The sequence below is a fragment of the Saccostrea cucullata genome, unplaced genomic scaffold, assembly GCF_032062105.1.
Source record: "Saccostrea cucullata isolate Sc308-1 unplaced genomic scaffold, CSIRO_AGI_Scuc_v1 ctg45, whole genome shotgun sequence".
Classification (NCBI taxonomy): Eukaryota; Metazoa; Mollusca; class Bivalvia; order Ostreida; family Ostreidae; genus Saccostrea; species Saccostrea cuccullata.
The window spans coordinates 828107-852145 of record NW_026939164.1 but is presented as its reverse complement, the minus strand read 5'-3'; the positions used below and the strand labels follow the sequence as shown (position 1 = coordinate 852145).

Here is a 24039-nt window from a genome sequence, read left to right as displayed (position 1 = left end):
CTTTTTGTCGCTACTGATTGCAATGCAACATACGTCCGTCTGTATACACTGGCGAAAACTGATTACATTGAGATTGGAAGGTCCTTCAAAATAATGCAGGTTATGAGTTTATGTTGATGTTGGATGCATCATCATCTTTCAGATGCTTAAATAAGGACTTAATGAAAGTTAAAGTATCAGTCACATTATCCAGCCATGGGGTATACGATGAGAAACCGATGCCGGTCGGACACCTATAGTAATCGGACGGTGACTAAGGCCATTTGACGAATCCCTGAGGGTCATCGGTAGAAAATAAGTTGTACTTAAAAATCAGCGAAGTCTCCACCGATGCTCCACATCGCTCATTATCGGCAACCCATCATTAACACATCTTTCAAGGATTGGCCGATGTATGGCAGAGCATCATCAAGTGTCCGTTGAATCTGAGGTCATCTGGTGGTTGATTGGTGGGCAACAGACATCGGCCGATCATCGGTCGATATTCGATCAAACATTGGCCCATAGTTGACCGACGTACGAACGATGTTTACCAATGTATGCGCGATGTAATACCGTATACATCGGCCGATTACCCTGGAGCTTCGTTTTATGATTAGCAATGCATCGCTGAGCCTTTGTAAGTCCGGCCGGCAACCACGCCATTTTTATCAAAAAAAAGCATTGGTTGCCCATCGTATACCCCATCGCTGAATAATGTGACTGATACTTTGAGAGCTACATGTACTACGCCGATGTGGACCGATGTTGGGGCATCGCTCACACCACGAATTACATGTACCACCGATTACCGCCAGTCTACGGCCACCGTCCGGGAAATGTGACTTATGCCTTAATCACATTTCCCGGACGGTGGGCGTACACCGGTGGTAATCCGTGGTGTGAGCGATGGCCGGACTTACATAGGCCCAGAGAGGCATTGCTAATCATAAAACGATGTTCTAGGGTAATCAGTCGATGTATATTACATCGCTAATACAATGGTGAACATTTTTCGTACGTCGGTCGACTATGGGCCAATGGCCTGTTGCCCACCAACTCGCCAAATGGCCTCAGTCACCGTCCGATTACTATAGGTGTCCGGCCGGCAACCACGTCATTTTTATCAAAAACGCTCATCTTATACCCCATCGCTGGATAATGTGGCTGATACTTAAGGTATATTACCCGATGTCATATGAAATAGCGTATTTTATGGAATATTGTAGCAAATTGTCGTAAGGACAGTTTAACTTTCTGGCCAATGAATAGGATGAGCCCTGACTACTGTGAAATGTACATTACTTTATTGTAGCTGTTTTTTCTGCGTGGTATAATCATTTATTACAATACAGGGCATCGACTTCTGAGCATCATCATTTCTCATTCATCTTATTCAAGTCAAACCGTAACCTTTTTCTACAAAAATATTTCACCTTAATTACTCATAAAAATTCTCATTAATACAGTAAAGATTACCAATTTGCTTAACTCATCTTCAAGGAAAAAACATTTGACGATTGATGTAAGGTTTACTGCAGACATATAATTATACCTGTCAGCAAATCGATTACTTGTATAATACTTCCCCGAAAAAGAAAGGTTTTTTTAGATGTCGGAACAGGAAGATAAGTATAATGTTCTTACCGAAACAAAAAAAATCGTACAAATGTTTCTTTTTCTGCTTAATTTATTGATCATTTATAAATATCAGTATATCATAAGTCAAACAAATGGATTTCAATAAATAGAATTATGTCATGTTACACAATCATACATTAAATCACAAGCATTTTCAAATCACAAGTAGGTAAAATAAAGGTAAATAAATTGGCAGTCAACGTCCTTCCAAACCTGGAATGCTTACTCTGGTTTACATATATACGTTAAGAGTATACTACATGTATTGTGTCTCTTAAACATGTTTCATATTGTTATATGCTTATGTAGATAAGTATCATTTGGTACATGAATAAATATGTAAGAATACTGTTTAAGGCACTTATTTAGAAAAAAAATAATTAGGTATATTCTCCAGCGCTCAAGCTGCATATCATGAGCGGTACTATCAAATTGATTTTGGTCTTTATAACAGTAACTAAAGACCATTAAGATATACTTACATGGATTGGTTAAGCCCAAAAAATAGAAAAAAGAAATCATTGTTCAGTTTCTTAGGCCAGAAATTATTACAAGAAAAAGGGGCAGGTTTTCTTTATAAACTGATTTTCTTTCGTTGAAGCAAGAGTTATCTTTTTTTGTTTTTCAAAAAAAGATTTTTTTTTTTACAGAATATTTACTTTTTTACATTCATATTACTTGATATTCAATTTATTTTTATAATGTCATACAAAACTTCCTTATAAGCTTATTGATGAAATGTAATAAGAAAACTCTTTAGTTTTTAGATACCATAAAATTTGTTCATATCAATTCCCTCAAAATACGTGAGAACACATTTAAGGGTGAAATCTGTAAATTTCAGACAACTTCCGGTCTTATATACTTCCGATTTTATTCTCTGAGTGTGAAGGAATCATCCCTGATAATTTCGATGAGTTAAAAAATAACTTCTGGTGGACATTATTTCAACAAAAAGAAAAAAATAAAATTTTACATATTTTTAAACTACTTCCGGTGGACAACGGACGTGACATTTATACAAAATTCAATAGAGCCTGTCATATCATCCCTGAAAGTTTCAAACCGTTTTTGAGAACATTTGACACTTTAAAAAAAGAAAATTGGCCATATCTCGCGACAAGTGACGACGGCAAAATAAAAAAAAACGCCTTAAGTTCATATGATTTGCCATCATTGCTGAAAGTTTCGTGAAAATCTTGTTGAAAATCGCCTGCACAAAATCGGTAAGAAAAAAAAAAAAATAATAATAGTGGAAAAGAAACAACAGATTCAGTAGAAGGTCTTCCGTTGGAAACGGAAGACCTTAAAAATATTGCGTAAATCTAAATACAAAATTGGGTCTTTTCGTTTGGATGCAAACGAAAATAATTCAAATTTCTTTTTCCGCCTTCAAAAATTCAAAATTGAGTTATTCCTCTTTCAATTATTTGATCAATGCTGCAGTATTTGGCCTAAATCGGCAGTGCCTAAGAAACTACATTTATATATTGATTGGGGGGGGGGGGGGGGCTAAAAGTAAAACAAACAAAAGCAACTTAAAGACAAGTCAAGTCACATTTACATCACTCATAACAGTCAATATAAAACTGCATACATACATGTATACATCCAATTTAAAATATCACAAAATATTCTGTAAATTATTTGCTAAAAATTAAAAGTAACATATATTCAATAGTATGTTTAATATCTGTAAAACTTGTTCTTACATACTTCGTAAATATACACTGTAATATGGTGACTAAGCAACAATAGGTTTTACTGAATAATCTCAGCAAACACAAATAGAAAAAAACATACCTTAGTTTGTTTTGTTTTTTTTAAGTCATTTTTTTTCTGAAGAAAATTCAATCTAACACATTATGCTGTGATATTGAGAAAAATCTTCGCAATTTTAATCAATGTACTGTTCTTCATTTGTTTACCAATTATTCAAAGCGCGTTTTTTTATTTCACATCACTAAAATTTTGGCCCATAAATAATTTGAAGTTAAGGTTGAGAATAAGGTTTGGGTTTACTCCCTATAGTTATACAAAAGCAGACCTTTTTATTATCCCTCATTCACAAGTGTTGGGATGAAATATTGCACAACTTATTTGTTCTAACCATTTTTTTAAATAAATCAAATTAACATTCATTTTTAAGATTTACATTAAAGAAAAAATATTGAAGTAATATCACTAAAGTTGATGGAAAGAATACTAAAACAATGAATTTGAGAAAAAAACACTGATCAGATATAGATTGATTTCTAAATGGTGTGTTACTTATTGTTACTTATTAGTTATTACTGTTTTCTCTTACATCCTTGTTAAATAAGGCAATACTGGCATCATACATGAACACAAATATAAGGTTAAAAGTAAGGCTTCCAGAAAGTAAAATTTCTCAAGACAGTTACGTGGACAAAAACATTGATTAATAACATCCCTGTATCAATCATCTATCTGACTCAATGCCTGGAACCGGGGAATATCTGAAAATGCCTCGCTTCCTGTAACAGAGAGAGAGTAATGGATTACTCAGGATATGGAGAGACAGGTGTTTGTAGAACAAATTCCTCAACAACAGGACTTTCACTCATGACTCAAGCACAAACACCACTAGAGTTTGTCACAATGTGAAGTATGATTATGTTATCATGGATTGTGTCATCAAGATTTGATACTCTATCACCCACATTTATCAATGTATGATGATATTTCTTTCATACTATTTTCCTTGAAGAAGTGGATGTATGCAAAAGCCTGTCCACTTCTCTAAAGAGAATACTTTTATACAAGCTAAATGCAGATCTTGGGAGAATGATGCCAAATTCAAGCAGAACATGACGGTTGAAAAATTATGATATCATTGATTAGCTCCCATCATATAATTATATATCTCTCAGTCAACGAAATGTTGCCTCTTTAGTATCTGAACTACATGAATAGAGATGCAACTATGAAATTCCCAAAGTAGGTGACTGTGATGACCTACTTTTTGGTTGACACAATCCAACGAGCCAATGCAATATGCATCAAATGACAAATTTTGATGATTTAAATAAGCCTCTTAGCATCTTCAAAATTTAGATAAAGTGTGAAATTCCAGAAGTAAGTGTTGTCATATACTTTTTTTGCTTGAAACACTATCATAATTAACTCAAGATGCATTAACTGACCAAGTTTGCTTATTCTAAGCCATTTATTATCTGATTTATTCAAATAAAGTCATGAAATTTCAAAGGAGGTCACTGTGACCTTAATTTCTGCTGTTATATTAAGAGGCCTAAGATTGCATCAACTGACAAGTTTTGATTAAAATGTCTTCACAGTGTCCAAAATATGCATCTAAAACAATTTCACAATGAAAACTTTAAAAATTCAGAAAGTATATGTTCGGGTTAGTCACATGATTTGCTGTTTCATAAATATGTTCCAAAAGTACCATGATGCATGAATTTACATGGTCTGATGATTACAAACCTTTAACATGCAAAATAATGACTTTAAATGTATTGAAAATGATTAATTCTATAACTCTTAAAGCATGTCAATGGGACCTACTTTATGGGTGATTTTATTTTGGAGTTTTGACAATGTTTCTTCCTGGAATATCACATTCTACATACATGTACATATATAAAATACCTAGATGTCAAAGTTATATGGATTGTTGAGACACAGGTGCTCTGAATGCTGATGTGATCTCTGGTTAGAATGCTACTGCAGTAAATAGTCTGACGTTTGAGGACCCATTTAAATTTAGACAGAATGTTGTGTGACATAATTTTCAAAACAATTTGTTTTGAATTCTACAACACTTATAACTTATCTGCTACAAAAGAAATTTTAAGAATTTATGGAAAAATTTAACTTACTTAAAACAGTCTTTGGAACTGAAAATATTGATTTTCCCATAATAACTTCTGTTTCATAAACCCAGCTGGGTGGCTTCCATGCTGAGAACTGAAAAGAGATATTATAATAAAATATAGACCTGTTACCTACAGGAAATAATCCTATAAAGCAATAATCAAACTGATATTATTCATTTTATCTTTCTTCCATTTAACAAAGTCATAAAATTTCTTAAATAAAAATCTGACAGCTGTTTGTTACCAGAATTTTCAAAATCATATTTAGATCAGCACATATATGTTTCCAATCTCCAAAGATCACAGCATGTGAATAACTATCGGATCTTATTTCATTAAACACACTTTAATGCTTTCTTTTATTGAGACTATTGTTCCTTAATTTTTTTGTATAAACACATATATAATGTGCATATTGCTATAGAATTGATTAATCAGAACTTAAATTGTTACAACTTTCTTTGGGTGGTGAGCTGTCTAGACATTTTGTACCAGTAAACCTCCTTGTGAACTAAATAGCCTTGGAAGAGTAAAATTGAATAAAAGGTGATATCTGGCATAATTGTATAATTATATGCACTACAAAGAGCATTGCTGAGTAATTAAGGAATGCTACCAGTTCCTTACAGATAAAAGATATCTATGTATGATTTCAGTGCACAGTTTCTGGATTCCAAGCTTTTCCAATAAAGTGAATAAAAGACTTAAGCTTTCTTTATCATCATTAAATCAGTCTGTTACACAATAAACAGTGTAATGATTTTTTTTTTTACATGTATTTGAAGTTTTATGTTTTTAAGATTTATTTTTTGCAACACCTCATTTCCAAGATAAATATTAAGGTGGTATTTATAAGCAAGCAAAAAGGTTCAAGAATGGTAACTGTCTAATTGTTGAACATAATCTCAATGTAATAACATACATATACATGCATATGTAAAAATCTCACATGTAATAACATACATATACAATAGCATTTTTATGTGAGAAAATTAAAGTAAAGTTCAGCAGTAAAAACCTTTGATTTATGCTATTTTTTTGACTACTCCAGTAATTTTTGGTTTCCTCTGCTTTAAGTATGGTATTTGATCATTAACCATAAATTTATCTCCTTTTCCTCATCTTTTATTTACCTTTCAACAGTTCCAAAAGGCTGTCTTTGGTAAGGGATGTCAAAATGGGATTTTTTAAAACTGAAATTCCAAAATCATAAAGGATTCTTTGGGACCATTGAAAGGTAAATAAAGTACATGGGCTTTAAAGTAAAGTTATAATTTTAAAATATTCTATTCTTGAGCAAAAATATAGACACCAAAAGTCTGGACATGTTTGTTGAAACACCCTGTATTAATAATAGAAGTAATATATAAGAGTAATTATCTGATATCATTCTAATTTAAAAAGCGATGGAGAGCATAAAATACACTACATATACATGAAGTGAGCGACAAAATATCAGCTGCATAAATTGAAGGTTTTTACAACGCTTGGATCTGTAGGCTAGCTCTCTGTTTAGTAGTTTTATAATGTGTTTTGTTTTCATATTAAAACATGAAATTAAAATTCTCTCTACCATATATGTACTCCTTTTTAAATAGCTGTTAAGAGTTAACTCTTAATTAATTTAATTCATATATAATCCCTACCTCTACATTCTTTGGGTGCATCAGACAATATATAGGTACAGTAAGATTTCCTTCCTGGTGGTTCTGGAGTGTAACTTTGACATCAATGTAGTAGTAACACTACAAATAATGCATTGTTATGCTTTTAGTAAAGTATGTAGGATCTTGTGCAAAGATACTGAAAAGAAAGTTAAATACAGTATATGTTGGTCAGGACCCTCAAGTCATGCACAATACACTGCAGGTTACAGATAATCAGGAACTTTTCATTTAATTCAGGGATATTGATACTAGATTTAACATCCCATATATTGCAATATTTTACGTTGAATATTGCAATATATTGCAATATATTGATTAATTATAATTAATAAATGTGTGCCTTTAAAATTCTTTAAAGACTTTTGAATTTATCTATGAATTTCAAAGGGGGCGGGGGGAATAAGACATTAATTGAACACATAATTATAATAACACTTTACTTTTAATCAAATACAGGTAAGATAATAAAATAAAATGAGGTTTTTCCTTAAAAAAAAAATGTTTATACTATACCAGGTACATGCAATCTTTTTCACATTGAAATAGCATGAAATGTAACTTAATGATTAAAACAATACATACTAAATGGAAATTTTATGTGGTCAGAATAAAATTAAAGCAAAAGAAATTACATCTTGGTGAGTGTACCCGAGCATGAAAATTGGATTTCTAGTTTTAATAAACATGTTATATAACGGGTGTAAAAAATGGGTAATTCAATGTCCACTGTATCAGTGAAAACATGGGACATGGCCATTTACTTGTAATATGTTTCTTGAACTAATCACATTCATCATCGTGATTTATAAAGATTTTGATGCCACAGTAAACATGGTATACACCCTTACAAATGTTTTATATATTTTCTGTCTTTTTATTAATTATTAATTTATTTTAAAGTAAGTGTGAATGACAACTTCCTCTCTCTCTCTCTCTCTCTATCTCTCTCTTTTCTCTCTAAAAGCTTTTTTTTTTCATATTAAAAGGCCTGGGGAAGTTACAAGTATTTTTCAGCAGTTTCTACAATAAAGGAGGTTTTTATATATTTTTATAAATATCGTGAAATACCGGTATCTGGCTTTCATATCGCGATATATTGTCGTGGCGGGTAATACCGCAATATACCGATATACCGGTAATATTGCACAGCCCTAAATACAACATCCAAGGTGATATCATAAGTGTGCATAAAACTTTAATGAATACAAGGTGACTGCAGTAAAATTTGAATATACAGACAGGTAATTCAATGGCTATTCACTTGGCTTCTTGTAATCTAAAATCACAGATTTATAAAATAAATGCACCTTACTTACATGTTGTATAAATACATACAGTGTATGTAAAATCTTTTCGTTTATAAAAGCTTTTTCTTATATGTAAGCTGTATAATGTAAGAATAATTATGATAAATGTCTGCTTATGGGTACATCAGTGAAAAGCAACTAATGATATCACAATTGTGCATAAAAACTTTAATGAGTACAACGTGACTGCAATAAAATTTTGAATACACACTAGGCTATTCAGAAGATATTGTTGCCACTAATAAACTAGCATTGAGAGTTCTTGAAAATGTTAGTCAACATAGCAAATGATCAATGGAGAAATACTTATCATCAATAAGCAAGTAAAACTGCACTGCTGTTTTACATGAATATTTTGCTCTTCAATTTGAAGTAAATTAAAAGTTTGTAGTTGCATATGAATATGGTTTCATACATGTCATATGAAATTTGCACCTAAAAACCCTTTAGTACAATGTACTAAGATATTTTTTAGAAAAGAGTACAAATGTATGGGGGAAAAACAATGTTTAACCATATATATCCTTGTGTTTTGCAGAAAATGGTAAGTTAACAAAATCATATTAAACATAACAGCAACATAATTTTTATTTTTTATAATTAAAAAACTACATTACATAAATAATATAAATTTTTAAAAAAAATAACAACTCCTTACATCAATAACAAGAAAGATAACTTGCACAACTTTTTAAAAATTATAATTTTTTTTTTAAAGTTTCAAATGGTTATTTTTTCCTTTTGTGAAATCTTAGTTATTAATATAAGAACAGATATTCAAAGATTTTAAATATTTATGCTTAAAATCCATTCAAATCAAAATTTCCTTTTAACTCCAAAACATTCTCATATTTCATGCAACTTAACAACCAAGGCAATTAAAGTAATTTGTATAGAAACAACATATGACTGGGTCAATGAATACGCATATGAAATAAGCAAGATTAGAACTGTGATGCTGTTAAAAAAGTTGAATTTTTTTCATGTTGATTTAATATAATAATATTCATTTATTTTGATTTAATCTCAACTATCTAGATACATTTATAAAATATTGTTATACCCAGATTATTTTTTTCTCTTTTTTCAAACATTTATATGCCTCTTTCATCTTTTGATACAATCTTTTGTCAAATAACAAAGTACAGTGTATATATAGAATACTGTAATTTTACCATATTCATCCACTGAAAAAATGGAATCTCATTTTAAAAATGTACCTTTTATTTAAGGATTGATAACAAAAGGTGAATGAGAAAATGTTTGACTTATTCCACAAAAACTGCAGTTGTGAGTTGAATTGATCGAGGCATGTGATTAAAAGATATTAGCTTGTTAATTTATGAAAAAATTGACAATTAGAGTGGTATTTAAGCTCCAGAGTAACATAGAACAATCTTCAACAGGTCCAAAATACCTGTGTGTGGTGTCCATTGAGAGAGGTCAATGCTGGGCTATTGTCCTTATGTTTTAGAGGGATCCAGATTTCTTGAAGGCCCCTTTAACAAATTAAAGTTTAAATTAAAATAAATATAGATTTTTATAAATTTTTAAATACCTGAGTGTGTGAGCCTGTGACAGATGATTCAATGGGTATTTGTTGTTCATTTCTGAGAGGAATACGGATATTATCCAGCCCCCTAGAGGTAAAATATGGACAAGGTGGAGAAATGTACTCTTTGTAGTGTTCAATAGCAACCTTTGGTTCTTGTATCAAGTGCAAATTGCATCAAATAAATACTTAAAATATATGAATAACCATTACAGTGTGCTTATACTTTTGGAAAAATTAATTCACAAAAACATATAAAACATAAAGTGTATACAAAATTGCTTATTAGTATCTGACAACTAGAATAATGGAGCTTTAATTCCTTTTTGGAACCAAATCTAGTCCTGTTATAAATAGTGTTCTTGAAAAACAAAAAATCATAATGGGCTTACAATATCATTATGGTACCAAATTCAAATCTTATATGTGAACTAAAAGTGAATGCCAGGTATAAGATCTTACTTGTTCAGAACCTCTTGACTACAGCCAGAAGCTGCTATAGAATTCTCCCACACCACTTTTGGATCCACTCCTTCAGGTCTGATGTAAGTTCTCTCATTTCCTACATCTACAGTGACCTTTGGGTCATAGCAGGGAACCACAATACCTCGTTTAACCAAAATTAGTTCTCTGCATAGCTGAAAATGCAAGACTTTTCTTCAAAGGAAACAAAGGAAAAGCCAATCTGTGATTATTAAAAATTACATTATTTCATTTACCATCATACTTCATGCTAAATTTATCATTTGCATATTATTTTGTTGCTTCTTTTATAAGCTACAAGTATACATGCATATAGTTTAACCAGTTTTATACATGCATTAGTTATTTTTTTTAACATCATGATAGAATTTTAGAGTTTGAGTAATTTTATTTATAAAATGTTTCCAAAATCTGTGATTTTTATTATATAAAATTTAATTAGTTTTTTTTTAAATCAACAACATAGGAATTTTACCTTGATAGAAATACAGGAAACCTTGACATCCGTGTTGTTAGTAATGATGATTCTCAATTTAGCCACATCTCCTGACTGCCACACTTGTTTAGTCAATCTAAAATAAGTAGACATAGGTATTAGATGTCAATATAGACTGAATAAAATATCACAATTTATAACTGACTGTGTAATAAACTATTTGATAAGAACTGTGCAGATTTTTACATTTTTGTTTTACTTCATAAAACTAAGTTTTCAAGAAACCTTGACTTTTACAAAAATTACTTGCAATATTTTTAAGAAGATTTGTGGTGAATTTGAAGGAAATGCAGTGAATAAATTTCTGATCCCTTAGATGCAAACAATCAAGACACTCAAAATACGCTTTTGAAGTCCATTGCAGAAAAATACCTTGATTTGCTTGACATAACACACTTTTCTACTGTATTTTTTCCCAGTACCATGTGATATTACAACATAATACAATTAGTGAGAAAGTGTGACTCAGTTAAGATTATCATTTATCAAAGCAATGCTTATGCGCCTGCATTCTGATGAAATAAACACAAATTTGGTTGTATTTCTTCATATCTTTGATTTCCTAAAATAAAATTAATATCACAGATCATGTACAAAGCATGTATGGTTTTTGTTGTTTGTTTGTGTGTTTTTTTTCCTAAACAGTGAACATGCATGTGCAGAGACAAAATAATTAATTTGATAACCCAGTAAATGTTACTGACACTTTACATAACACATTTTTTTCCTTCCTTATAACAAAAAATAACCATATTCATGAGGAGAGTACCTTGAATATTTACAAAGTCATATATTCAATTTCTTTCTTCCAAAAATCATAAATCCAAAAAACATTTTTTTATATATTTATATGTATTTTAACTTATTCAGTTATTTCAAAAAAGGCACATCTATTCTGATGTACCTGTCGGCATGCATACACACAAGAAAATGTTTCCTTTACATACATTTTACCAAACTCTCCAAGTTTCTATCATGCTAATTCCAAAATGTGAATGTAATCAGTCTACAGTATTACTTTTGTACCCTGGTACACAGAATATGTGAATTGCAAACTGAAATACAGTTCAGTGTGACATCAGTTAGACTACTGATTTTTTTATAGTGCATTCAGTGTCACATCAGTTAGACTACTGATTCTTTTATAGTGCATTCAGTGTGTCATCAGTAAGGCTACTGATTCATTTAAAGTGCAAAAGTGACATACTTAGCAGTGACATGCAAGCTCTTCTTGAGGAACAGGAAATGAGAGACCTCGATTTTACAGTCCACAGCCATGGGAGGGTCATTGGGGAGCAGGAAGCTAGGCAACGGGTGATTTACCACCAGAAATTGATCAGTCTAGTTGTAAAAAGATTAAAATAAGAGTGAAAATATTTTACTTTTAAATTCATGTATATGTGTATTTCTATTTTATTCCTGATCATAAATACAGTCATTCAAAACATACAAAAAAAATGTGCATAAATCAAAGAATTTAAAATGTACAAAGATTGCCTTTGTAACTTTTTTCAAAGTACTTTTCATTGATATTTACTTGCATTGAAAAGAAAACCAAATTTAAAATCTTCTTTTTAATATTTATCAAGAAAATTAAAGAGTTTTACCGATATGCTTTCAGCTCCAATAAGCTCAGCTTTCAGCCAATACTGGACGGATGCTCTCCATTTTCCATTATCTGCCACATTTTCTGATGAGAAGGACCCTAAAATTTAAAAACGTCAATATTTAACAATTAACATTTACATATTACATATTGATGTCCTTTTAATTATGATGTCAGTAATATTCAAATGTAGGTTAGCAAAGTGGACATGTTGAACAATTCTAACAGAGAGTTAACTATAAGACATCAATAAAATGTGAGTTGGTTAATTTATTATTTGAAAATAAATTACAAAATTTTCTGACTTTCGAAGAACAATTTTTAAACTGACAGTTAAGTAACACGTTGTTCAAAATTAAATGGCTAGTTACAGCATTAACTGGGAGTTGATTCAACTGTTGTGCAACTGAACAGCTGTTAACAACAGGTCAAATACAAGTTAATTATTTCAATTACTGGTTTCCTGGTTCTCAAGTGTCGATCCTCTTCTATTTTTAAAAAATACATTAAATACTTGCAATATATTCACACCAGTATAAGAATTACAAAACAAACCAGGAAATGGTGAAGAGCTGTTGAAGGATGTTTTAAAAAAAAAGATTATGAAAGCTGTAAACATTATTAAAAAAAGCTTCCAACCTGGTATTTCTGTAAGTAAGGACACTTTGAAAGGAAAACAGTAGGAACCAATGCCCATAACATCTGTATCTGGAAAAAGATCACAGTTTTAACTTTATGATAAAATGTTACACATTAAAATATACTTTCTTATGTAACTGTGGAAAGGTTAACACTTTTAAATCAACTTTGTTACATACATGTATCAAGTTTCACATCAAGACTGAGGGAATAGAATCTCACCTTCACATGTGTACAATGTGACATCTTTTGCATCAATATAACATTTGCTATCATTCAAACATTGACCTTCATGCTTTTCATTTCCTAAGCACTCATAAAAAACTGAAATGTACAAAAAAACAATTCAAATTTAAAATAAACATTAAAAGTCATTAAGTTATACTTTATGTGAAAATCTTAATTATTACATGTAATCATTAAAAAAAATCTTCAAACAGTGTTCCCTGTACTTACTGCTTTCTAATCCTTCAAACTTAAGACGAATTCCTCGTCCTGCAGTAGGATTACATATATTCAAGTACACAACACTAAAATGAAGAGAAAATTAAGTCATATAGAAAAAGTGTAACTTTTTTTTCATTGGAGACATTGAATGGCCCCAATTAAAGATCTTAATCAAGAACCTTGATCTCATTACAATTTCACAGAATATACCAGGAATTTTGTGTGTTCTGATATGTAGTACCATAATATGTAGAAAATTCTATAAATTCTATAAAATGGTAAACAAAGATTTTCTCTATCTTCCAAATTAGCCTTATATCTTCAGTTTTTTTTTTTTTTTTGAAACCTAGGCCTAACCAGAAGTCTCTGTCAAGACTGTAGCTCTACTGGTTTGTACTTATAACAAAGGATGAGAAAAATAGCCATTGCCATCAGACCAAAACTGTTGAAGGGGCAGAGTTTTAAAGGAATTTCACAGACATTTCTATTTTTAGTAACCATGGCAACACTGTTCATCGAAATCAAAAACTGATGCATTATTTCATGTATCTTAGTGTAGTCTACTTGTGTGCCAAGTAATATTGAAATCAGACCAAAACTATAGAAGGAGTAGCGTTTTAAAGGATTTCACAGAAATTCTATTTTTAGTAACCATGGCAACACTGTTCATCGAAATCAAAAACCAATGCACTATTTCATGTATCTTAGTGTAGTCTACTTGTGTGCCAAGTTATATTGAAATCAGAACAAAACTGCAGAAGGAGTAGCGTTTTAAAGGAATTTCAAAGACATTTCTATTTTTAGTAACCAAGGCAACACCATCCATTGAAATCACAATCCGATGCTCTATTTAATGTATCTTAGTGTAGTCTACTTGTGTGCCAAGTTATACTGAAATCAGACCAAAACTGTAGAAGGAGTAGCGTTTTAAAGGAATTCACAGACATTTCTATTTTTTGTAACCATGGCAACACTGTTCATCGTAATCAAAATCCGATGCACTATTTTATGTATATAAGTGTAGTCTACTTGTGTGCCAAGTTATATTGAATTCAGACCAAAACTGTAGAAGGAGTAGCGTTTTAAAGGAATTTCACAGAAAATTCTATTTTTAGTAACCATGGCAACACCCTTCATCGAAATCAAAATCCGATGCACTATTTTATGTATCTTAGTGTAGTCTACTTGTGTGCCAAGTTATAATGAAACCAGACCAAAACTGTAGAAGGAGTAACGTTTTAAAGGAATTTCACAGAAAATTCTATTTTTAGTAACCATGGCAACACTGTTCATCGAAATCAAAATCCAATGCACTATTTTATGTATCTTAGTGTAGTGTACTTGTGTGCCAAGTTATATTGAAACCAGACCAAAACTGTAGAAGTAGTAGCGTTTTAAAGGAATTTCACAGAAAATTCTATTTTTAGTAACCATGGCAACATCGTTCATCGAAATCAAAATCTGATGCACTATTTTATGTATCTTAGTGTAGTCTACTTGTGTGCCAAGTTATAATGAAATCAGACCAAAACTGTAGAAGTAGTAGCGTTTTAAAAGAATTTCACAGAAAATTCTATTTTTAGTAACCATGGCAACACCGTTCATCGAAATCAAAATCCGATGCACTATTTTATGTATCTTAGTGTAGTCTACTTGTGTGCCAAGTTATATTGAAATCAGACCAAAACTGTAGAAGGAGTAGTGTTATAAAGGAATTTCACAGAAAATTCTATTTTTAGTAACCATGACAACATCGTTCATCGAAATCAAAATCCGATGCACTCTTTCATGTATCTTATTGTAGTCTACTTGTGTGCCAAGTTATATTAAAATCAGACCAAAACTGTAGGAGGAGTAGCGTTTTGAAAAATTGTTTACAGACAGACGGACGGACGACGGACACCTTACTATCGCATAAGCTCTTCTGGTCTCTGACCAGTAGAGCTAAAAATGAGCCTTTTGACCAATTTAAAGCATCAACATCTCAGTAAAACAGTAATTGAAGCAGATCCACTCTGTTATTGATTAAGAAAAATCATATAATGCAAAAGTATAACCAGAAGTCTTTTTTTTGCTCTACTGGTTTGTACTTATAGCAAAGGTAGAGAAAAGTTCTTAAGCAGTTGGGAATTGAAACATTACAACAGCAATAAAAAAATAATCATCCTTGATTAAGGCTCTTTATGTTCTTAGTGTAGTCTACTTGCATGCCACATTATATTATAATCAGACTTAAACTGTATTTGGAGTAGCATTTTGAGAGTATTTAACAGAAATTTCTATTTTTAGTAACCAAAGCAAAAATGTTCATCAAAGTCAAAAACTGATAAACAAAATTGTGTATCTTAGTATATCTACTTGTGTGCCACGTTATATTGAAACCAGACCAAAACTGTAGGAGGAGTTGCATTTTGAAAGAATTTCACAGAAATTTCTATTTTTAGTAACCACGGCACAATATATCGATATCTTGACACCGTTCATCGAAATCAAAAACCGATATACAGAATTATGTATCTTAGTGTAGTCTACTTGTATGCCAAGTTATATTGAAATCAGACCAAAACTGTAGGAGGAGTAGCATTTTGAAAGAATTTCAAAGAAATTTCTATTTTTAGTAACAACGGAAACACCGTTCATCGAAATCAAAAACCGATACACAGAATTATGTATCTTAGTAAAGTCTACTTGTGTGTCAAGTTATATTGAAATCAGACCAAAACTGTAGGAGGAGTAGCATTTTGAAAGAATTTCAAAGAAATTTCTATTTTTAGTAACAACGGCAACACCGTTCATCGAAATCAAAAACCGATACACAGAATTATGTATCTTAGTAAAGTCTACTTGTGTGTCAAGTTATATTGAAATCAGACCAAAACTGTAGGAGGAGTAGCATTTTGAAAGAATTTCACAGAAATTTCTATTTTTAGTAACCACGGCAACACCGTTCATTAAAATCAAAAACCGATACACAGAATTATGTATCTTAGTGTTGTCTACTTGTATGCCAAGTTATACTGAAATCAGACCAAAACTGAAGGAGGAGTAGCAGTTTGAAAAAATGTTTACAGACAGACAGACGGACAGACAGACAGACGGACAGACAGAGGGACGGACGACGGATGCATTACTATCGCATAAGCTCTTCTGGTCTCTGACCAGTAGAGCTAAAAATTACAAATTCCTGCTCAGCCATATATCTGAGAAATTGCCAATTTCAGTGTTTGTTTTCTTTATATTTATAAATCATATTATCATGATTATAATACTAGCGCAGTGTTGCGAAGCGATACTGGTCACTGCGAGCCTTAACAACAATGTCTGTGCAAAGAGAAAATTCAGACTACTACACTTCATTCCATAGAACTTTATTTCTTCAGTAACTTGGGACTCACAATGCATTGCTTCTTTAAGCTGCGTTCTCGCGAGAATAACAACATAAAGTTCAACAAACATAAAACAGACTTTATTAAATGGATTTTTCTTGCAGATAAATAGCAAATAAAAGGTTCTTCATTTAATATTTTCAGACTTCAGTTTGGTAATATACAGCTAAAAATACTACATCATGTGACATCAGAGACTCAGAGTGTAGAGGCACCAAATGTCATATGCAGTTTGACAAGTCTGATCTAAATTAAGACTGAAAAAGTATCTGTGCTTCCTCTAATGGTCGTACCTTCAACATATTATATGCTTAAAAAATTATTAAAAATACATTCCAATACATATAAAAGGAAAAAATGACATTAATCAGAAAACAAGCTTTTTACTGGCAATAAATTTATAGTTTGAAAAACTTGTAGCTTTGTGCGTGATGTTTTGTTAAATAAACATGGCTGATGAAGTGCGATATTAAGCCTTGAAACCGGCATGTTGATTTACCCAAATGGACCCAAATAGAACCCAAATGGAAACACAAATGGACCCAAATGGAAATCAAATTGACCTAAATGGAAATCAAACGGAATATTAAATATGTTTTAACGTATTTTATTACTTATTTAAAATGATAAAATAAAAGAACTTACAGTTACAAATGGAGTTTTAAATTTATTATTAATTTCTAACATTGTATTTTGAGACATGAAATTGAATTATTTTTTTATATTATTCTATATATCGGCAAAATTGTTTGGGAAGGCATGGCCTCCCCCCCCCCATTACTCCGTTCTTACAGCCATGTAAACTATATACTTCAGTTTTGTATTCAATTATGTGCAAAAGTTATTACAAATAAAAAAAAAATATCGTATTTTTCAAATGTGGCGGTCAGACAGGTTTGATCGCCGGTGGCCAGATAGCTTAGTTGGTAGAGCACCTGAACAGAGATTCAGGGGGCCAGGGTTGGAATGCTGGTCTGGTCCGCATCATTTTTCTCCTCACCCATTACATTTGGTGCCGTGCCATGCCCTGGAATTGACAGGTGAAAGACCTGCCAGGGATGAGCCTGGGTTGGGGTCTTTGGAGGGCCAAAGACCTTCAAGAAGGGAGGAATGTGGCAGTCAGCCAGGTTCGATCGCTGGTGGCCAGATAGCTTAGTTGGTAGAGCACCTGACCAGAGTTTCAGGTGGCCCGGGTTCGAATCCCAGTTTGGTCCGCTGCATTTTCTCCTCTCCCGTTACACAAAATACAATTTAAGAAAATAATAATATTAAAATATCCTCTTTTTGTTAAGTTCATTATTTTCAATATTTTGAATAAGTAACAACTTGAAAATACGATAATATATATATTCTATATCCCATTTCAGTCCATCTGATTTCCATTTGAGTTTCCATTTGGGTCCATTTGTTTCCATTTGGGTCCATTTGGGTAAATCGACGCACCCCTTTAAACAGTCACATACCTGCGACTTTTTCAGTTTTTTTTTTTAAATAAAAAATTATTATTTTTATTTTAAAATACCTTGATTAAGCAATCCTTTATTAAGCTACTCAGAATACTAAATCTATAAGTGTAATCAGATTGTCATTGTAATCAGGTAATGGAACTGCAAAAAAAAAAACATGAAGTATGATTCAAAAAATTACCCATAGACATTTTCTCCTGGATTGTATTCACCCTTATTTGTCCTCAAAATGATTTCGTTCATGGCACACTGCAGTAAAACCTGCTACAGAAGCAAACATCAACATGCTAGCACCACAAGAATCGAGTCACAGCCATAACAAAAACTTCCGGTAAACTAGTCTTCATCCTTAGCTATTTAGATAGGGTAAAATCTAGAGGACTTAATCATAGGGACCAGCTAATAATTCCGAACGAAAATCTTAGTCAAAGAAGTGTTTAAAATATATATATGAGACATAAGAGGTAAAAGAGGTGAAATAACTTTGAGCAACTTTCATGTTTAGTTTGTAAAACGGTAAATTTTACACGAGGGGAATATAGACATTGTTTGATAAATATGCAGGACTTAGTGGCACCCGTTACCCACATCAAATTTGATTTGGAAGTAGCCCTTGAACAGCAATTGGGGTCACAGCCACTTCCATTCCCTGGGATGGACAGTGAGTGTATTTTTTAAAACTCTTTCTTTTCCGCACCTGTAGTCTCTTCCAAATTACAAACCAGTGCCACACATAGTGATTTGGGAAATCTTACAGATTTTAATGATAGAAAATAGGTTTCATTAGCTGATTAGATACTCTATCCTCTTTATCTCCTTGTCCACTTGCCAAAAATTGAAGAAAAATTAATTTTGTATTACAATCACAATGGATGAAACTCAGATATTTAATACCACATGACTTATTAGCAAAATGCATGTTTGTTCACAACAGTTTGCTTAGGAACTAAGGCATAATGCTCTTTTTCACTTTAAATACTTATAATATATGAACCAAAGATTTAACTGATGAGGGTGTAAAATTAATTTTGATATTGTCAATGGTTTAACGACTAAAATCAGATATTTAATGTACAAAGAAACACGGGCGATAACTCGCATAGTGCATTTAGCAACAATTGAGAGTTCCGCATGGAGGTAATTTGAATCAGAGAAAAACGTTTTAATTGGATTTTCGTATTTATATGGATTATTTTTTGGGATAAAAGGCATAAGCAATCTCAAAAAGGTTTGTTTTGATTATTTTGGTAGTTATTCTCATTTTATCATTCTTTAAATACTTGCATAATATATGTGGTGAGGGCTTGTACCGAGACACAGTTATATTATTCTAACTGATGAGGATGAAGTTGATAGAAGAGAACATTGTAAAAGAATTTATTAATTTGTAATTTTCTTTTTACAGAATCTGGAGCAGCAATATGTACATTTTATCTCAGTAATGTGTGTAGTAAGGGGACAGCCTGCCCCTATAGACATGTTAAAGGAGATAGGACAGTGGTATGTAAACATTGGCTCAGAGGACTCTGTAAAAAGGGAGATGACTGCGAATTTCTCCACGAGTTTGACATGAGTAAAATGCCTGAGTGCTACTTCTTCTCCAAGTTTGGTAAATAAGTGTTCTTCTTATAATTTAAAAGTTATTATCAGGTGCTAATTAATGCATGTCAGTTCACAATTTTACATGTACATCAATCCTTGATTACGAGGTAGATTACAGCTAGTGAGCTACAAAATAAATGTGAATGTTTAATTATCAATATATTAAACATTACTTTAAGGTAGCCCACGCCCAATATGCTTTCATGTAATTATTTCCTAAAATCTCTAGTGTAATCAATAAAAACTCTTTACTACAGGTGAGTGTAACAACAAAGAGTGCCCTTTCCTTCACATTGACCCCTCGGCCAAAATAAAAGACTGTCCCTGGTATGACAGAGGATTCTGCAGACATGGTATCTAATACATGATTATGGAAATGAATTGTATATATATCATAGTATTATTAAATGACTAATTAACATAAATATTTAGTTGAACAATCAAGTTCTTTCCTAATTATAATTTTTTTTTTTCATTTACTGCCAAGGTGTTGAAGACCCTAAAGTGATATACCAACAGTCATAACTACTCAAAACTCACTTTAACATATCAGTAGTGTTAAAACACTGTGTTCTAGATATTTAGGTTCAACTGTGTCACCTATATGTAAAATACATGTTTATTTCAGGACCGAACTGTAAAAATCGTCATGTCAGAAGAGTTTTGTGTCAGTGCTATCTCAATGGTTTCTGCTTGGAAGGACCTAAGTGTAAATATATGCAGTGAGTATCAGACAAGATAACCTTAAATATCTTCACACATTTCTGTTTGTTTTATCTGATGATACTGTATTAAAGAAATAAACTTACTTTGCTGAGGATTCACTAAATATTATTCTGAAAAATAAATAAGTTTTATTTTGATATTTATTAAGGATATCTGATTCTCAACCAGGAACAGTAACTTTTGAATTTTGTACAAAACAACTTTTATATTTAATTTAAAAGGTCCCAAAATGAACCAGAAACAAAAATCATGAAAATGAATAGTTTTATATTTCCTCTGGTTTTTATCTAATATTTTTTTTTCATTTTACAGTCCCAGTTTTGATATTCCTGTCTTTGAACAGCAGACAACCAGCAAGAAAGTTAACATAGTTTGTCATTTCTGCTCTGAACCCGGTCACAAAGCACTGAGCTGTCCAAAGATGAAAACAGATTATAAAATTTTCATATACAAAACAAATTTTATATTATAGATTTAAAAGAGCCCTGATCGCTAAAATTTATTGTGCACTAAAGGATTTCTAAATATTTTTTGTGTGTTCAAAGCTTTCACTTAAGTACATGTAAACCGGAACACGCGATTACGTTATGTCGAAAGGTCATTGGATTTTATATACACATTAGCACTGTACATGGTAGTATCTTTTGAGAAAGTTCTGCCAAATTATAATTTAATTAAACTATTGTAAGTTGTTACCCGATACTTATAATTAGCACCTTTAAAGTTTGGCTTCTTGGCTTGTCAGTCATCTATCGCCTCGAGGTAAACAATGCAATCAAGCATGGCGATTGAGCTTTCAGACAATACCTGATATGATTACCGTTTATCGAAGTAACTTTCTTTCGATGCATGCATTGTTTTAATATGAATAAAATGTGTAAATACTCCATTTTATTTGATTCTTTTATTTGAAATAAAATAAGAATAAAATTAAACAATGTGCCACGTCTATGTGATTGCAACATGATGGTAAAGTTGACAATTGATTACCTATGTACGGGGGTGCTTTTGTGCATTTTCTGTGCTTGACTAACCAAAGAGTCAAGTACGGGCATGGATAAAATAATATCACATTTATATATTCTAATGACAAGTGCAAGCGCTAAAATTTATTTGCGCCAAATATATACTTATTTTTTTCTGGTTTTACAGTAATTATTTTAAAAACATATCCTTACTGTAGTTCAAAACCATAAAGGATTGCTAGTCAAGTAAAATATTGATAAGAAAATGAAGATGGTCAGTTATATAATATTCTTATTCTATTTATAGAATGTTATCCAGACCACAATGGACAGTACTTCACAGCCTGGGACTGGTCACAATGTGTATCTCCCCTACAAACCACTCACCAGTCACGATAACTATGTAGATCCAAGACGACCGCTTGACCAAGTTACTTGCTTCAAGGTACTGCATCTGAAATTAATTTTTAAAAATACCTATATGCTTTACTAAATGACCAATTGTACATATTTTATGGATGTAATTGATATTAAATTATTATTTTGGTTTGTTATGGTGACATTTTCTCAAATTGATTATTAAAAAAAATACTTGTTTCTTTTTTTTCAGTGTGGAGAGAAAGGACATTATGCCAATAAGTGTCCAAAGGGTCATTTAGCATTTTTAGCCTCATCTTCAGGAAGTTGACCTTGCAAGAACTCCTTCTTGGAATATCAATTTGTACTGTATAAAACTGATTGCAAAAGACTTGACAGCTTTTGTCCAAAGCTTTTCATTGTGACTGATTTTCGTACTGAAAAGTATAAATGTAAAACATTGAGAAGTGAAGGAATTGTCTGATTGTATATTGTAAATATGTAAAATTCATTGAAATATGAAGAATATATTTTAGAAAAAAAAAATACAAATGTTTTTCTTATTTCCATGATTTTTTTAAAAATAAGAAGTTGTTGTATTGTTGAAGTAGAAGTTCATACCAATTTAATTCTGAGTTTCTTTTAGTTATATTTTTAATTCATCTATTAGCATTAAGTACATATTTCAAACTCAATACCTTGTCATTTCTCTGGGACTACTTTCCCTACAAATAATGATATGGAGTTGAAGCATAATGTAATACATATACTGAGCTTTCTGGAGCTTGAGTATATTTAAGTATACTAGTATTTGAAATGAACTTGTTAGAATGATGTGTAAATGTTTAATGATTCAGTAATAATTATTTATAGATACATAATTTGCAAAGGACTGCTAACTTCAAATTGCTGCCTCAACTTCACGTGCATCGATTCTTTACATTCCAGTAAAAACACATTTGAAAGTGATATTTATTAAGTTGTAAAAATATTTCAGGGTACGTAGTCCAATCCTGATTCCAAAAATCTAGCCTTATTAATTGATAATGCCTACAAAAATTACTCTGAATTCTCAAAGTAAAGTGTATTCACCCACAGGAAATCTTTAAACTTCATCATTAAAGTTATGACATTTTTATTGTATATACTCGCCTATAAGTCAGTCCGCATATCAGTTGATTGTATTTATTGAGCTTGTATAAGAGGGATTGACCCTCTAAATTCCAGTCATTATATAACTCGCCTGTAAGTCGGACGATGAGTTTTGGTCCAAAATTCAACTCCCAAAAACTGACTTATAGGTGAGTGTGTACAGTATCACTATCACAGATAACTTTCCAAGTACGAATAAAAACCAAATATGTATTTCTAATTGAAAATTAACCAGCAGACATATTATAGGGTTAAAGAACTATAGGTATTCAGGCTTTTGAAAGAAATGTTGGGTACAAATGTCAGCTTTTTTAAGAATTTCTTTCAAATGTCAAAAAAATCGGATTTATTTTTACACATAAACAGTTTTTTGTAAACTATAGCTTTCAAAGCCTGTTAACATGAGGATGTAATTCATTAACCTGTTTTCATCTGTAAAACTATATTTAATGGTTGTTAGAAACATTTTCGAAGAACGTTATGCAAGTTTATCTGCGAAATATGTTAAAATGAATTTTGTGATAAACAGATTTACGTCTGTAAACTATTATTTACAATCGTGAACTATAGTTAAGTGTTATTATTCATAATTTCACTAATCATGAAACTATATATATCACAGCGTTAACAACAGTTGCCGTTTGAATGGAGCGGACAAAGTGAAACTGTATTTATTGCCGATTACGTTTTGGGAACCAGAGGCGG

The 24039-nt window shown here is 31.6% G+C and overlaps 2 protein-coding genes across 3 annotated transcripts; one reads left to right on the top strand and one right to left on the bottom strand.

Annotated features, from left to right (window-relative positions):
- Positions 1–3619: 3619 nt before the first annotated feature.
- On the bottom strand, positions 3620–18882 carry LOC134252428 (arrestin domain-containing protein A-like). 2 transcript variants are annotated; one of them, XM_062734908.1, is made up of 12 exons: positions 18714–18882; positions 13690–13763; positions 13456–13557; positions 13234–13302; positions 12596–12693; positions 12196–12329; positions 10968–11064; positions 10472–10647; positions 10016–10097; positions 7130–7228; positions 5487–5574; positions 3620–4118 (listed from the first exon to the last, which is right to left on the bottom strand). In XM_062734908.1, the coding sequence occupies exons 1-12, from the start codon at positions 18773–18775 to the stop codon at positions 4060–4062; spliced, it is 1140 nt and encodes a 379-aa protein (XP_062590892.1). In that variant the 5' UTR covers positions 18776–18882; the 3' UTR covers positions 3620–4059. The 2 variants fall into 2 exon arrangements, with proteins under 2 accessions (XP_062590892.1, XP_062590893.1); XM_062734909.1 differs by lacking the exon at positions 10016–10097 and adding an exon at positions 9875–9956.
- A 108-nt stretch (positions 18883–18990) lies between these two features.
- LOC134252429 (cleavage and polyadenylation specificity factor subunit 4-like) lies at positions 18991–22701 on the top strand. Its single transcript, XM_062734910.1, has 7 exons — positions 18991–19193; positions 19938–20141; positions 20392–20487; positions 20763–20856; positions 21173–21308; positions 22133–22270; positions 22436–22701. Exons 1-7 carry the CDS (start codon positions 19091–19093, stop codon positions 22511–22513), a joined length of 849 nt encoding a protein of 282 aa, XP_062590894.1. The 5' UTR covers positions 18991–19090; the 3' UTR covers positions 22514–22701.
- The last annotated feature ends 1338 nt before the right edge of the window (positions 22702–24039 follow it).

What these genes read in the sequence shown, in the direction of transcription:
- LOC134252428 (XM_062734908.1), bottom strand. Translation starts at nt 18,775, where the DNA reads ATGAACGAAATCATTTTGAGGACAAATAAGGGTGAATACAATCCAGGA. An exon ending in GTTTGAAGGATTAGAAAGCA is followed by an intron (nt 13,558 to 13,689) that starts GTAAGTACAGGG and finishes TGTACATTTCAG; the next exon opens with TTTTTTATGAGTGCTTAGGA. An exon ending in CTTACTTACAGAAATACCAG is followed by an intron (nt 12,694 to 13,233) that starts GTTGGAAGCTTT and finishes TTTAAATTTTAG; the next exon opens with GGTCCTTCTCATCAGAAAAT.
- LOC134252429 (XM_062734910.1), top strand. Translation starts at nt 19,091, where the DNA reads ATGCAGGACTTAGTGGCACCCGTTACCCACATCAAATTTGATTTGGAA. An exon ending in TCCATTCCCTGGGATGGACA is followed by an intron (nt 19,194 to 19,937) that starts GTGAGTGTATTT and finishes TTCTTTTTACAG; the next exon opens with AATCTGGAGCAGCAATATGT. An exon ending in CAGATTATAAAATTTTCATA is followed by an intron (nt 21,309 to 22,132) that starts TACAAAACAAAT and finishes TTCTATTTATAG; the next exon opens with AATGTTATCCAGACCACAAT.